Source organism: Cryptomeria japonica, chromosome 8, assembly GCF_030272615.1.
Source record: "Cryptomeria japonica chromosome 8, Sugi_1.0, whole genome shotgun sequence".
In the NCBI taxonomy this organism is placed as follows: domain Eukaryota; kingdom Viridiplantae; phylum Streptophyta; class Pinopsida; order Cupressales; family Cupressaceae; genus Cryptomeria; species Cryptomeria japonica.
The window spans coordinates 667,046,315-667,063,468 of NC_081412.1; the positions used below are offsets into that span (position 1 = coordinate 667,046,315).

General features: G+C 38.8%; 1 protein-coding gene across 1 annotated transcript in view; it reads right to left on the bottom strand.

Annotated features, from left to right (window-relative positions):
- LOC131054838 (disease resistance protein RML1A) overlaps nt 1–15,264 on the bottom strand; it is a 29,965-nt gene extending 14,701 nt beyond the window's left edge. Inside the window, exon 1 of the mRNA XM_057989453.2 lies at nt 15,032–15,264. Within this exon, the coding sequence (XP_057845436.1) occupies nt 15,032–15,101 (70 nt within the window). The 5' untranslated portion in view covers nt 15,102–15,264. The remainder of the gene's footprint in view (nt 1–15,031) is intronic.
- Nucleotides 15,265–17,154: the final 1,890 nt, after the last annotated feature.

Below are 17,154 nucleotides of genomic sequence, written 5' to 3' on the forward strand. Positions count from 1 at the left end.
CTCTGGAGCCATGTGAATATCTTTTGCCACAGTTTTACAGAGAAATCTACATACCCTGTTATTATTATTTTTCTTTAATTTTCTATTTTTTTACCCTAGAACTTAACAATTCTAATCCAATTTTGACTCTGTATAAGAGGAAACAACAAATAAGTAAATCCAATTAATATCTCATCCCTTTTTCCTAATTGAATTGTGGCTAGATCTATTAGGTTTAAATCCCCTTTTAAATGTAAGGTTCATCTTGTTAAATTGGTGGTTTTACTAACCTAATTGGTGAAACCCTAATTTCACCTGCCTTACAATAACAATGAATGACCACATCCTCCACTATGAAAGTGGTTCATGTTCTTTGAATGGCCATCAAAAGGTCATCCCATGTCACTTGTCTTTCTCATCAACTTTATACCAACAAAACTCATTTATATTGAATTAAACAGTACTAATTTAGCCACATTAATCAATTATTGCAAAGCATGTTGTGGGCTAGTAACATATAAAATACACTAGCCTCTATATGCCTAGACCCTTCTAGTTTCTGTCAATAAATGTACCTTTCTATAAGCGGTTCCAATTCAAAAAAATTGCAATGGTTGTGTAAACTCATATCATATGTTGAAGTAAGCATTTTTAGTAGCCAATAAGAATATTCTAGTTCTACAAAGAGTTGAATTACAAATTATTTTTTAATTTATTATAGTGATTTTCTTTATCCAATAAAAAAATTCTAAGAGAGCTACCAAAAGACCAAAAGTGCATAATACTATGAACTTTTATTAAAAAAAGATTGTATAGAGATATTATTTTATTTTATCTTATTTTTATTTAAAATATTATTTTAATTTATTTTTAAGTTAATTAATTTATTTAAAAACTATTTTATTCTATTTTTTAAAATATATTAAAAATACTTTTAATTAAAAATAAAATAATTAATATAAATAAATCAAAATATCTATTAAATAAATCAAACTATAATAGATTTAAATAATTTTTTTGTTAACCTAGATTTAAATAATTTTAAAACAAAATAAAATAATCCAATATTCTCACTAGATAACCAAAAAAGGAAAATATCGCTCTCTTTCTATTGAGCTTAACTTGTGTATGTTATTGCAACGAGTTACTCTTGGTTTCCTTGCTGCTAGTTTAACATATCAGCTTTCACCTTTTCCTTTTGATAGCTTATTTTGTTTGAATCTAAAGTCATGTTGTAAAGAGATTCACATTATTTTTTAAAGTACATCAAAAATTTGCATCAGTTCTACTGTGAAACTAGAAAGTGGAAAAGGTTATAAGTGGAATGGTAAGAAAAAAGTAGAATGGGAAAAAAAGATTTTTTTTATTCATTTGGGGAGTAAAATCAGGAAAACAATTTATTTTTATTGAGATGTTTTTATTAGGATAAAAATGGTTTTGAAGGGGCCCCAAAACCCTTACAATAAGAGAGTTGCCATCAAAAAATAGACAAGAATCCATGGCAACGAACCAAAGGTTTTAGAAAGGACCCGAAACCTTTTGGACTTATGGGCATCTAGATCCCAAGACACAAGGTGTTGTAAAAAATATAAACACAAAGACACAACAACCACAACCAACCAAACACCAACCAAACACCAGCCAAACATCAAGTGAAAAACATTACAAACCAAGTTGGTCAAAAAAGTCAACAAACAATAGACCTCAGAAGAAAGAGAACGAAGGTTTACCAGGCACCCTCAGCCAACAAAAAAGGTTTTTCCAGGCTCCCATAACCTGTAACAGCATCTTTAGGCCACAACAAATAAATCCTGAAACTAACCAAAAATAATCAATAGCTAAACTGGGCCCTTGAAAACTACTAGCATCCAACCTATCCTAGAGAGGAACAAGAGACAAAGGGTTTTTCCAAGCTCCCTCAACCTTGAGAGTGGGTTTTACAAGGCTCCCACAACCAGACAAAGCCCAGACATCAACATCTAATCCTGAAGTCACCTTTTGAGTCAAAGGGTTTTTACTAGGAACCCAAAACCTCCTACAAAGAAAATCATGATGGTTTTGACATCCTCCCTCAACCAACAACATAAGCAGCAACAGCCTAAAAATTCCCTCACCCTAGAACCCATGCAACCACTCCACTTCCATAGGAGAACAAAACATCTCAAAGAGAGATCCATGAGAACAAGAAAGAGAAGTAGAAGAAACCCATATGGATTTCAGAAAGGCTCCCAAAACCTTACCTTTGAAGAAGGCCAACACTGAGAACAAAGGACCCTTTAACATCACCACCACAATAGGGACAAAAGGAGAGAAAACGCTCATAAAACCTCCCTCAATACCAAGTTAACCACAAATTAAGGCACCATCAACCTCCCACCAACACTTCCCTGCATCAACAAAAGCATTTGGCTCCACCTCAATAGGAGAAAGGTTATCTCTAATACCAGCCATCTCCACCTCGAAATAAGACATGTCTAACTCTATAGGAAGAACTGGAAACAACCAAGGATAGTGAGATATAAGCGACACAGCTAGTAGCAGGGAGGCAAACAAGGGCACACAAACAACAGGGCAACCAAAGATATGAACAGCTGAAACAACCCAATGAAATGGACTCCACCTTTCGCTCATCAACTCCCACAAAGATATAACATTAAACTTGCTCAATATTGATGAAATAGATAAAACCACCATGGAAAAGAAGACGACCACTACCAAAAAAGCCACACAGACCGTGAAGGAAAAAAAGGCAGAGAAGAAGTCGACAACAATAATGACACCCAAAAAACCCAACATTGAGCAAAAGAAAACCAACATCGTCGAGAATAGCAGCACAAAAAAAAATGAGCCCTCATCTCTATCATCTTCATCAGGATCTAACTCCTCTACATCATCCCTGTCGCTTGAAACCCTAACCTCTTTGCTCCCACTTTCACCCATTTCAAAATTCATCTTTTTTAAAACTGTATGTTTGAACCAAGGATGTATGCTCTATAGGAAAGAAGCCCCACCATTTCTCCAAGGTTCTCCCCATGGTAAAGCATGCTCCATTGTTAACACAGTAGAGATGAACCCGGGTTTGAACCTAGGTTGAAAACTTGATAGTTTGAACCAAGGGCGTAGGCTCTACAGGAAAGAAGCCCCACCATTTCTCCAAGGTTCTACCCATGGTAAAGCAAGCTCCATTGTTAAAATGGTAGAGACGAACCCATGGGGATTGAACCTAGTTCGTAAGCACTACAGGCAAGAAGCCCCACCATTTCACCAAAGGGTCATCCCCATTTTTATTGATATGTTATATTTTATCTAATGTTCTAATGAGATTAAATTGGGTAGGCTTGAACCTTTACATAATCACTACACAGGTCCACAAAAGGGAACTCAAAAGAAGTGGGACCCCCAAGACCACAAAAACCAAAAAACGAAAAGCCTTTTTTGAAAAGAAGCTATCGACTAGAGCAACATACTAGTGGGAACAAAGTTCCTAAAAAGATAAAAGGAGCTATCGACTAGAGCAACATACTAGTGGGAACAAAGTTCCTAAAAAGATAAATTACCTAATAAAAATAAATGGGTTTAGGAGAACCCCGAAAAAACTTCCTATAGAAACCCCTTGGACTAGAACTAAAGGCATCCTATAGCTTATTCCCTGAAGAAACATCTTGAGTTGAGACATACTGGGAGAGGGAAGGAGACCAAATGGAGATGGAAGCATCTAGAAATAGACTAATTAACCAATCCATACTAGGAGACACAAAAGGTCAAGGGGTATCGAGGGAAAAGGTAAAGGCCTCAAGAGAAAATGGTCACTTCTAATGAGAGTTAGGTACCAACATAGCAGCTAGTAAGAAGGGAGAAGAGCCCTCTCTAGTTAATCGCCTGCAAGGTAACTATCCCTCAACACTCAACCACTTCCAGCCCACCATTAGCAATACAAGACCATCACCAAAAGGAAAATCATTGTCCCCTGAGCTCAATGCACAACCCTCAGAACCCAAAACCCCCAACCGACCCCAAGAAGACTCCACCTCAAAAGTAGTCTCTGAAGGGACAACATGTAACAAAATAAAGGCTCCCACCAAAGGTGGATGAGACACCACACCAAATTCCACAACCCAATAAGAGGGAATCTTGTTTCAGAAACCTCCAAGAATGTAGAGACGAAGCTCCCACAACCTCCAACCAAATAATACCAACACTAGATGCGCATTGGAGAACGGGGCACCACTCAGAAAGGTCTACCACATGCAACTAGAAGGGGAATTAATCACCTTCATAGTAGTAGTCTTTTCCGACCTGAGGACCATGGCCCAAAGAATCCAACTCCTAAGCCCAAACAAAGTGTAGAAGTTGTAGGAGGAAGAGCTTATAAAAAAGCGTGCAGCAACAAGAAACAAAATATTAGATCCCTGAGTAGGTAAGAATAATATGTGGCCCACAACAAACAATCACCCAGAGTCTCCTCTAAGTCGTGTGTTCTAACAATCGAAGACAACAAATAGAGAAGCATATTGCATATGCCTCACATTTGGGGCCACCAAATGAGCATTGCAAGGACAGGAGATGTATTCTCAATAGATAATGCAGTAGAAATCAAATCAAAGACCCCAATGGGCTTGAGCCAATACCTATCTAGCGCAACATAAGGCTGCTTTGTAGCCGCACCACCCAAACCAAGGAAATCCACAACAAGAAGAGAAAGGTGTTGGCATTAGGTTGTCATTGATGTCAACCGGTATGGAATGGTCACCAGTGAGTAAGTAGAGGTGACAGACAAGTGTGAGAATGTATCTAGTCAACCAATATGGTGGGTGTTGATTGTGATGAAGAGGCGGAATGTTACAAGAATCAAATCAACACTTGAGCTAAAGTAAACTACTATGGTGGATTTTGATTATGATGAAGAGACGGAATGTTAAAAGAATCACCAGTATGCTAGTGTGATGTTATCTAGCAAGACTCCCATCGATAATGATGCTATCTCAGGCTGAAGGCATGACCATTAGTATGTGTGCCAACCGGTGTACAGGACAGTTGGTAAGAACGCTGAGTGAAATGAACTGGTGATGGATTGATGTGTTTGTTCATGCTGGGTAGCAGGACAAGTGAACTCGCTGACAAGTATGAAGGTCCACCGGTAAAGTCAAATCAAATTGGTGAAGAGAATTCAACTAATAGTGTGTCTTGGTTGGTGACAAAATCTAAACCGACATGATGGCTGAGCTGAGATGGATACCGACAATCATGCCACGTGGAGTTGAAATGGCAGACCTGCATGAAGCAACAAATCAACCCTACAGTCGGTGAGGTAGTTGGCAGTTGGTCGACAATAAATGTTGACAGTGATTGTTACAGGTCAAGCTGTAGAGGGGTGAGGCTCGAGGTGGGGTGAGTCAGATTGGATCCATGGCATGCACTGACAGACATAGGATGTCTAAGACAAGATCGATCTAGGTAAAAGACCTGCGGAATTATTTAATGAGGACATGGTTGACAAACAAGGAAGAACATGGCCAACAAACAGTAAGAGCATGGGCAAGTAAAATATAATATAATAAACATGTTGGAAGGCATAAAAATGATGGTAAAGTGAAGGAAACCATATATGAAGGATGATCCAATAATTTTTTATGGGATCGAGCATGCCTCGGGATCAACAATGAAAAACCTAACATAGCACCGTTTGAATGGAGTTTTGGCGGGAACCTCTAGATTAAAAAATATGGACTAAAGACTGAATTTGATGATGCTAGATGTGAGTGTTGAGCGAAGTGAGAGCCTAACAAAGAAGAGAGAAATCAGTTTGAGAGATACCTCACTAAGAATTAGAGTGTTGAAGGGTTAGCAGGGAAAACTGGTAAGAGGTCTTTATCGGCAGTGACAGTGCAATGAAACAAAGTTATCAGTCAATTATATTTGCAGTGTGTGTACCGGTAGAAAAGCATCCGTGAGTGTGTTAATGTGCAAAAGGAGGATAAGAGAAAGAGAAGGAAGGAAGAAGGAAACTGGAAGGTGATCATACAAACAAACTGAACAACCAGCAGTGAGAGAAGCGGTATAGTAGAGAACAATGTTACCGGTAGATAGAAGTTGATTAGGTGTTGTAAAACTCATTTGCAACAAGGTGTCATGATTCAGTTAAGTTGTATTTCATTGTAGGTCACTGAGTTGGTTCTCGGTGTAGGGGTTTTAGCTCCTTTGGGTGGGTTCCCATAAACAACAGGGGTTGGTGCTCCTTGGGTAGGTGCCCTAAAAAATTGTAATCCATTATTTTATTGTGAGGCTATATTGGAGCAGTAGACTCCAGCAACATTTCTCACCAAAATTTTTCCCATATTGGGTTTTCCTCATACATCCAGTGTTGTGAGTTGTGCATTTGTGTGTTTGCCTTTTGATTTACTTTCTTATCTTACCGGTTTGGTTGTTTAGTACTTAGGTTGTCAATTGGTAATCAATGCTAGGTTTAAAAGTCAAAGAATTTTTAGGAACCACTGATTCACCCCCCTCTCAGTGGTACATTGTGTTCAACAATTGGTATCAGAGCTCCAGGTTCCTGGTTGGTCAAAGCTTTCTCTAGCTTGGGTAGATTCTGGTCAAAGAACACAATGGCATGAAATGAGTCTTCCTCCTCCAAAGCCCCTATGTTTTATGGAACTAACTATGCCTTTTGGAGAAGAAGAATGGAGACTTATCTTTCCTCACTCAGTTTTGATGTATGGATGTCTATCAAGAATGGATATACAGTTCCCAATACTTCTCCCACTGAACTGGATGCCAAGAAAGAATATGAGAATAATGCAAAAGCCAAGCATGCCATTCTAAGTGTTCTATCAGACAATGAATTTTTTAAGGTAATGCATTGCTCATTTGCCAAGGAGACTTGGGATAAACTGCAGAGATTGTTTGAAGGAGATGTCAAGGTCAAGGAAGCTAAGTTGCAGGCTCTTAGAGGTCAGATTGAAGGCCTAAAGATGAGAGAAGAAGAAAAGGTTGCAAAGTACTTTCTCAAGGTAGATGAAACTGTGAATGCCATCAAAGGATTAGGAGAAGATTTAGCAGATGAGGTTGTTGTTAAGACGGTTCTCAGATCTCTTACCTCCAAGTATGATACAAAAGTTTTTGCTATTGAAGAAGCCAAGGATCTGAAGACATTTTCAATGGATGAACTATTTGGTTCCTTAACCGCTTATGAAATGAGGACTACCAATGAAGGAACCTCTAGGAGAGAAGTTGCATTCAAATCCATCAAGAAAGGCAAAGAAGTTGTTGCATATGGAAAATCAAGTGAAGATTATAATGTTGAAGTGGCAAACTTTGTAAGGAAACTCAAAAGAGGATCTGGCAAGAATAAAGGCAAACTACCTTTAAAGTGTTTCAACTGTGGTAAAATATGACACTTCTCTACAAAATGTCCCTATGGTGAGCTTGATGAAGAAGAGCCACGGAGAATTGTTAAATCCATGGGAAGGAGCCAAGAAAAGAAATTTACCAGCAAGAAAGAAGAAGCTACCAGAGGAAGAAATCCTATACACCATTGAGGATGATGCCACAGATGAAGAGAGTGCATCAAAGGATAACTACTATGAGGGAGAAAGAATATTCAATCTCTTTATGGCAGTAGATGAACTAGTTAATGAAGAAGAGGAATATGAGGACGATAAAGGTGAGGTGGACCTAGAAGGAGAACTCATAAGTGCACTAGAAGAACTGAGAAAAACAAGAAAAGAACTCAAGAAGATTAAACATGTTGTTGCAGAAGGACAAAACCTTTTGAAGCAATCCTTGGATAAGTCTAATCAAGTGATTGTTGATTTGAAACCCCAGTTGGAAAAGGATAAGAGGATATGTGAAGCCACATCCTATGAATTGTTAAGAATGGAAAAGAAGCATCAAGATATGGAAGAAGAAATAGTTAAGCTCAAAAAGGAGCTAGAGAAGAGAAAGGAAGAACTAAAAATGAGAAGCAAATATATGAAAGTAGCAATGAAGCCCTAGACAAAATGTTGAGCAAATAGAAGCAATCAAAAGACACCAATGGCTTAGGATTTGAAGAAGGTCAAAGTTCAAACAGCAAAGATACTTTCGGTAAAGAGATTTAATTTTCTTCCGGTGAAGGTGAAGTGAAGAAAACATTCATTGTAAGTAAAGATACCGACAGGAAGACTTATGCAAAAGCTACAAGGAACTGCACTACAAACCAGTATGCTCCACCAATGAACCAGAAGCCACACTCAATATACCAAAATGCACACCCTAGGAACAAAGGAAAGGTTAATCGTGAAGGATTCACTAGAGTCAATAACATGAAAGGAAGACCCTCGATGAGACAAATGTTTGCATGCCTAAGGAAACCTAACCGGTATGTTCCAAACTTTCATACTTACTATTATTGATGCAACAAGCTTGGTCATAGGATAGTTGATTGTAGATAGATGAGTAAGCCCACTATGAGTTATGAAAATATAAATTCCTTTGATGCACTCTAGGAGAGGAATGCCATCTCCTATCAATGTGATGGTTTAGGTCATAGGAGTTATTATTATAGAAGAAATCAACCGGTTTTCTATAATAGGTTTTCAAAATCATCTATTAATATGAATGTGAAGTGTTATAACTGTCATGAGTTTGGACATATTGCAAACTATTGTAAGAACAATAAAATCAAGAAGAAGAGGACATATCCTAATTAGGAACCGGTAGCCAAATCGGAACATAAAATTGCAGCTAACAATAAGAAGGAAACACAATTGGTGTGGGTTGAGAAAGAAAATATCAAAGAAGAGTCAAGCCTAATTGTACAGACTACCCTAGATGATGAAAGAAGGAATCTATGGGTAGTGGATAGTGGTTGTTCCAATCACATGACTGAAGATAAGAAAAATTTCATCAAGCTTGAAGATTGGAATAGTGGTTTAGTGAGGTTTGGAGACAACTCATCTATCAAGATAAAGGGAAAAGGTACTCTAAACATTGACAGGAAATTGAAAGCTCATGATGTATATTATGTAGAAGGCCTAAAGCTCAATTTGTTGAGTGTGAGTCAGATGTGTGACAAAGGATACAAATTCACCTTTGACTCTACCAGTTGATAGATAAGGAAGGAGAGCATCGGTCAGGTTGTAGCAGAAGGTAAGAGAATAGATGGAAATGTATACAATCTGAAAGAGTGTTTTGAATCACAATGCATGTTGGGAAAAGTGGATGAGAGCTGGTTGTGGCACAGAAGGTTAGGCCACATAAATTTTGATAATCTAGTCAAAGTAAGCAAAAAGGGCTATGTAAGACACATACCAAAGATCATCAAACCGGTAAGCACATTTTGTGATGAATGTGTTAAAGGTAAGAAAAATAAGGTGTCATTTCAAAGTAAAGAACATAATACCTCAAGGCCCTTAGAATTGGTGCACACAGATCTATGTGGTCCAACTAGGACAAGAGCTCTTATTGATGAGAGATACTTTATGCTCTTCATAGATGACTACTCAAGAATGACATGGGTGACTTTCCTCCATGAAAAATCATAAGAATATGAGAGATTCAAGATCTTCTAGAAGATGGTGGAGAAGGAAAGTGGTTACAGTCTAAAATGCCTAAGATCAGATTGGGGTGGAGAGTTTACATCCAATGAGTTTGAGGACTAATATGAGAGACATGGAATCAGAAGACAATACTCAGCTCCAAGAACACCACAACAAAATGGAGTGGTGGAAAGGAAAAACAGGACAATCAAGGAGATGGCTACGACCATGTTGAATGAAGCAAACATACCGGATATCTATTGGAAGGAAGCAGTTCATACTACAGTGTACACTCTAAATTGGGTGCAGTTAAGAGTAAATAGTGATATGACACCCTATGAGTTCTCGAATGACTGGAAACCATCAGTCAAACACTTCAAGGTGTTTGGAAGTAAATGTTTTATCAAGAAGGATATGGATGGTTTGGGTATTTTTTATTCCAGGAGTAATGCCTAAGGCATCTTCCTAGGTTACTCAACTCACAACAAGGCCTATAAATGCTACAATAAGAGACTGGGAAAAGTCATTGAAAGTGTGAATGTCAGAGTTGATGAAGATCTACACAAGGGAAGACAACCACAAGTGCACTGGTATGATTATATTGGTGATGAAGACAATGAAGTTCAAACTGATAATGAACCGAAAGATGAAACCAGTAAGTCCCCCAACCAGTATGTGTAGAAGAATCATCCGGAGGTTCAAATCATAGGCAAGAAATGTGATGGTGTACAAACAAGAAGGAGATTATCCCAGAACAATGAGCAGGTAAACTTATGCCTCATGAATGAAATGGAACCTAAAACCTTCAATGAGGCTAGCAAGGATGAGAAGTGGATGTCTTCCATGGAAGAAGAATCGCAACAGATTGAGAAGAATAAGACTTGGGGGAATTAGTCCCAAGACCGACAAACAAGAACATCATTGGCACCAAATGGGTCTACCGGAACAAGATGAATGAAGAAGGTAAGATTGTTAGGCATAAAGAAAGGTTAGTGTGCAAGGGTCATTCTCAAGTAGAAGGTATTGAATTTGAGCAAACATTTGCACTAGTGGCTAGGCTTGAAGCTATTAGAATGTTTCTTTCTTTCTCTGCCCACAAGGGATATAAGGTGTATCAAATGGATGTAAAATCTGCCTTCCCAAATGGAAATTTAGAAGAAGATGTGTAAATGGAGCAACCAGATAGTTTCTAGTTACATGATGATGAAACTTTTGTGTGCCAGTTAAAGAAGGCATTGTATGGGTTGAAGTAGGCTCTTAGAGCATGGTATTAAAGACTAGATAAGTGCCTAAAGGAGAAGGGATTCAAAAAGGGAGATGTTGACAACAACCTATACATCAAAGAAGATGGAAACCACATAATCATTGTGGTGGTGTATGTGGATGACATCATTTTTGGAGGCAACAAGGATACACTCTGCAAATATTTTGTTGATCAGATGTAGTCAGAGTTTGAGATGCCAATACTTAGAGAATTGACATACTTTCTTGGTTTGCAAATATCTCATTTTGAAAAGGGGATATTAATCTCTCAAACCAAGTATGTAAATTACATGTTGAAGAAGTTTCAAATGGAAGACAACAAACCAGTGAGTATTCCCATGTTAACCAGATGCAAACTGAGCAAAAATGATGAGCCATCGGTAGTGGATCAGACCTTATTTAGATCAATGGTAGACAACTTGTTATACCTAATAGCTCATCTAGAATGGATATAGTGCAGGCAGTATGCATGGTGGCTAGGTTTCAAGCAGCACCAAAACATTCACATATGAATGCAGTAAGAAGAATTTTTAGGTACCTGCAGGGGACACTCAACTATGGATTATGGTACCCTAGGAAAGGATAATTCACTTTGGAGGCATGAACTAATGTTGATATGTCCCCAAAAATCAACAAGTGGTAGATATTTTTACCAAGCCATTACCGATAAGCACTTTTGAGTTTTTGAGATACGTGTTGGGAGTTGTGTCACTTGCCTCATGCACTTAAGTCGGTTAGGAGATGTATGGTTTAGGGGGAGTTTATAGCTACATCTATATCTCTTGAACCACATGATGATCACAGGGGGAGATTAGGAATTTATGCCTCATGTACCGATTGAAATCACACTATCTAATCGGTCAAATTTGAATCAAAGGGAAGATGAGCATTTCCTATAGGGGGAGAAATCTACTTGGAGGCTTGCAGGTATTACAACTTATGTCAAAGAGGGTGAATAAACCGGATAATAAAATACCCTGACCCTTTGCCATTGTTGTCAAAGGGAGAGAAATCTACTGGTATGAAGACCTGTAGGAGTGTTGACATCAATTCCAAAAGGGGAGATTGTTGGCATTAGGTTGTCATTGATGTCAACCGGTATGGAATGGTCACCAGTGAGTAAGTAGGGGTGACCAACTTGTGTGAAAATGTATGCAGTCAATTAATATGGTAGGTGTTGAATGTGATGAAGAGGAGGAATGTTACAAGATTCACATCAACACTTGAGGTGAAGTCAGCTGGTATGGTGGATTTTGATTGTGATGAAGAGACAGAATGTTACAAGAAACACATCAACACCAGAGGTGAAGTATGGGTAGACCAACGATATGCTAGTGTGATGTTATCTAGCAGGACTCCAATCGATAATGATGTTATCTCAGACTAAAGGCATGACTATTAGTATGTGTGCCAACAGGTGTACAGGACAACTGGTAAGCAAGCTAAGTGAAATGAACTGGTGATGGATTGATGTGTTTGTTCATGCTCGGTAGAAGGACAAGTGAACTCACTAATAGGTGTGAAGGTCCACCAGTAAAGCCAGATCAAATTGGTGAAGAGGATTGAACTCATAGTGTGTCTTGGTCAGTGACAGAGTCTAAACCAACATGATGGTTAAGTTGAGATCGATACCAACAATCATGCCACAAGGAGTTGAAGTGGCGGACCTGCATGAAGCATCAAATCAACCCTACAGTCGTTGAGGTAGTTGGCAGTTGATCGATAATACATGTTGACTGTGACTATTACAAGTTGAGCTGCAGAGGGGTGCGGCTCGAAGTAGGGTGAGTCAAATCGAATCAATGGCATGCACTCACTGATGCAAGATGTCTAAGACAAGATCAAACTAGGGAAAACACCTACAGTTCATTATTTAATGAGGACATGGTTGACAAACAAGGAAGAACATGACCGACACACAGTAAGAGCATGGGCGAGTAAAATATAATACAATAAACGTGTTGGAAGGAATGAAAATAGCGGTAAAGTGTAGGAAACCATATATGAAGGATGATCCAATAAGACTTGATGGGATCGAGCATGTCTCGGGATCAGCACTGAAAAACCCTAACGCACCACCTTTTGAATGAAGTTTTGGTGGGAACCTCCAGATTGAAAATATGGACTAAAGACTGAAGTTGATGATGTTGGATGCGAGCGCTGAGGGAAGTGAGAGCCTGAGCAAGAAGAGAGAAATTAGTTTGAGAGATACCTCACTGAGAATCAGAGTGTTGAAGGGTTAGAAGGGCAAACCGGTAAGAGGTCTTTACTGATAGTGACAGTGCAACCAGTGAACTGAAACAGAGTTATCAGTCAATTATATTCGCAAAGTGTGTACTAGTAGAAAAGCATCGATGAGTGTGTTATTGTGCAAAAGGAGGATCAGAGAAAGAGAAGGAAGGCAAAAGGAGACCAGTAGGTGATCAGACAAACAAACTGAACAACCAGCAATGAGAGAACCGGTATAGCAGAGAATAGTGTTACCGGCAGACAAAAGTTAATTAGGTGTTGCAGTAAGGTGTCATGATTGAGTTAAGTTGTATTTCATTGTAGGTCACTGAGTCGGTGCTCGATGTAGGGATTGTAGCTCCTTTGGGTCGGTGCCCATAAATAGCAAGGGTTGGTGCCTGAAAATATTATAATCCATTATTTCATTGTGAGGTTGGATTGGAGCAATAGACTCCAGCAGCATTTCTCATCAAGGTGTTAGGAATTGCATGTAAAAAATATCAATTATGTGCAGATAATTATAAAATATAGGAATGAAAAATAGAGAAATAATCGCAATGAAAAGACAATATTTAACGTTGTTCACCCAATCTCGAGCTACATCCACCAAAACAGAGAGTCCAATATTATTATTGAGTAAATCAAAACCGATTACAACCAGCAACCCCCTTGCAACTTAATACCACTGCAAAATGCTACGAATTTCTCTACAAAAAACCCCTAACCCCCAAACCCCCGTTGAATAATATAGGGGGAAACTGCGCCGATAGAAGTAGGGAAAATTTAACCTCCGAGTCTGATTAGGCTCCATATAACAACACAAGGTTTTTCCCATATTGGGTTTTCCTTGTACATCAGTGTTGTGAGTTGTGAATTTGTGTTTTTGCCTCTTTGATTTACTTTCCTGCCTTACCGGTTTGGTTGTTTAGTACTAAGGTTGTCAATCAGTAATCAAGGCTAGGTTTAAAAGTCAAAGAATTTTTAGGAACAACTGATTCACCCCCTCTCAGTGGTACATTGTGTTCAACAAAAGGCACCACAAAGTCCTCCAGAGCTGGATCTACCATGCACAACCAACAAGGGTGTCAAACATAGCAAGGGCATCAAGTGAAAACATAGCTACAATGTACAATAGTTTCATCCCAACACAACCACAAAGTGGGACAACTCCCAGCCACAAAACACACAAAATGTGGGCTCCGTAGGCAAAACCTAGATATTGACGTATTGTGCTAAAAAATAAAACCCCCGCATCCAACAAAGGCAAGAGACACTAAGTTGAGAGAAACAAGTCAAAGACCAATGACCAGGCAGTCTTCTCGATTGAAGCAAGACAAAAATGGGTCACACCCAATAAGATCACAATCACTAGGAGAACGAAAGAAGCAACAAAGGCGTCTTCCCTCCCAATTGGAGTAGATCTAACCCAAAATAGGGCAAGATACCCTCGAGTGGCCAAACAACCACCATCGAGAAGAACTTCATCTACAAAAACCCCAAAGAGAAACAAGATCAAAACATGCAACCGGAGGCTACCAGCATCCTTCTCTTTATCTCTATCACCATCTCCCTCCTTCGCCTCCTCTACATCATCTCTTACACCCAAAACCCTAGCAACACTCTTGCCTTTCCCACTCCAGCTCTGCATCTTTTTTATATTTTATCTGATGTTGTTCTACACAGTTTCCCATAATTGTTGTGAAAATTGAAAAACTCATACAAACCACTTTTTTAACCTCATACAAAATTAAAATTTATTCCATTCTATTCTATTATATATTTCTTCAAATATATATAAATATCTAGCTAGTCAAAACCTGGATCTAAGTACGTTTGGCAACAATCCTTTTCAGTATAAAATGAATCTTTTTAATGTAATTTTGGTGACCAATTACCCCCTACTAGACCGTTCACCATTTTATCACAAGATACATATTTAATCGAAACCCAAAAAAAATTAATCTGCTTTCCTCTGACAATACTGAAAAAAAAAGGCAGATAAAAAGAAGAAAGATCTTGGATAAAAACTACTTGTTACGTACCTATGATAACATCTCTACTGTCTTCCATTTCCCTGTAATTTCTGGCGCTGTTTGAGAGTCTCGATGCCATCTTCTCGCTAAACCAACTAAAGAACTTCGTCCAAAGCAGATTTCTTGAGAACAAGTCAGGGTTTCTCCACTTAAAAAGGGTAATTAAGGAAGGTTATTCGTTCGCATGGTCTCACCTAAACTTGCTAGGAAAGTGCTGAGGAAAGCAAACGATGGAAACTTCCGTGTTGTTGAAGTCGGGTATCTAGGCAATTGCCGGTTCACTACATTAAAAGAAACTACCTAGTGTGAATGCAATCTACAAGTTGAGATGCTCAGAAAAAAAAATCCTACTTGTGGACCCCACTTCCAAATAAGAGAGCCACAGATTCAATGCAGACAGCATGTATACGCCTGCACAATGTTCCCAATGGAAATTCGCGGAACTTTCGTCGATTTTGTAGTCTCTTTACATTCACCTAACACTAAAATTAAGCAATTGTAATCGGAGAAGGTGAAGACATAAGAATAAGTCAAAGAAACGGCAAAATTCGAGAAGAGTTGAAGGAAAAAAAATTCCTACTTGTGGACCCCACTTCCAAATAAGAGAGCCACAGATTCAATGCAGACAGCATGTATACGCCTACTGTGACTGTAGGAATGCCTCTCGGTGTAATAAGTCAAAGAGACGGCAAAATTTGGGAAGAGTTGAAGTTGTACTGCATTATTTGTTATGTCGAGAGGCGTTCCTACAAGTCGCAGCAGAGGGGGGGGAGTGAAGGCATCTGTGTATACACTAACGAAAACGGAAACCTATTGGTGGCCATGCATTGTAACCGTTCCAAGTATGCATGGACCGTTAAAGAAAATGGCAGACGTAATTGATGAAGATGAAACGACTGGATTACAAAGCGAGGAGGAGGGGTTTATATACCTTGGACACCTGCAGCCAGTTTGAGGGCCTTTCTCTTGGTGCTTTCGTCATCCAGAGCCAATTTCAGCACTATTTTCTGCACAATACAACCGTCAGCAAGCTGCAAACGACATTTGAATCAGAATGTAAAGATCACGGAAGAGAAAAATGATTACCTTCATTCTTACAGGGCGATGAAGAATTTCAAGATGCTTTTGTGATCTGAAAAAGTGTCGCAGAATGAAAGGAATTTAGCTTGGAAAGAGATGGAACTAAGAGTGGGCTTATAAAGACGTGAAAAGGAGGGCATGCGCAAGAGAGGAAGGCTCGCAGTAGAATAGTGTGGGAGTACAACTTTATGGTACAGTGGGCTCCGCCATTAGAAGACTAGGAAGGTGCAACCTCAATTATTTGTACTAATAGTGGAGAAAACGCGTTGTGAGAGTTGAAAAAAGGTGCCGCCAGGCTTTGTTACGTCGAGAGGCGTTCCTACAGTCGCAGCAGGGGGGAGTGAAGGCATCTGTGTATACACTAAAGAAAATGGAAACCTATTGGTGGCCATGCATTGTAACCGCTCCAAGTATGCGTGGACCGTTAAAGAAAATGGCAGACGTAATTGATGAAGATGAAACAACTGGATTTCTTTTGTTTATTATTAATGGTGTTTATCTTTACTTGTGAGGACAGTTATATTGACTTTGATTGTGAAATCCATAACATTCGGCATTGATTCTATTATTGGTGAGCTACATTTCACAATCTTCTTCAGTATGCTTTCCTTCTGTTTCAGTATGTTTTTCTTTATTTGATTTCACAATCTTACTTGTGCAGGTGTCTAGTTTGAATTGTGACTTTCTCTTGTTCTTGCAAATATTTGTGCACATTTCTTTAGAGCTGAAGATATTTCACGTACTCTGCTATTTCCAGCAAACCCTCAAATCTGCACTACTATTATTGGGTTGTTTTTAACTTTCACTTAAGATCAACTAAATTAATGAATTGATGCAGTACATCCCCTATACCAAACCCTAAACAGATAGTATTTTCCACTTATCATGAATCTGATATGTTCTTTGGAGGAGACCACGATAGGTAGAAGAATACAAAACTATGGAAGAAGGAATCCATGAAGGCATGCATTGTTCTCATACGAGGAAAAACATGTAGAAAAATTGTGGGAGGGATTTAAATCTAAAAGTTGTCTCATATGACTACGCTAGAG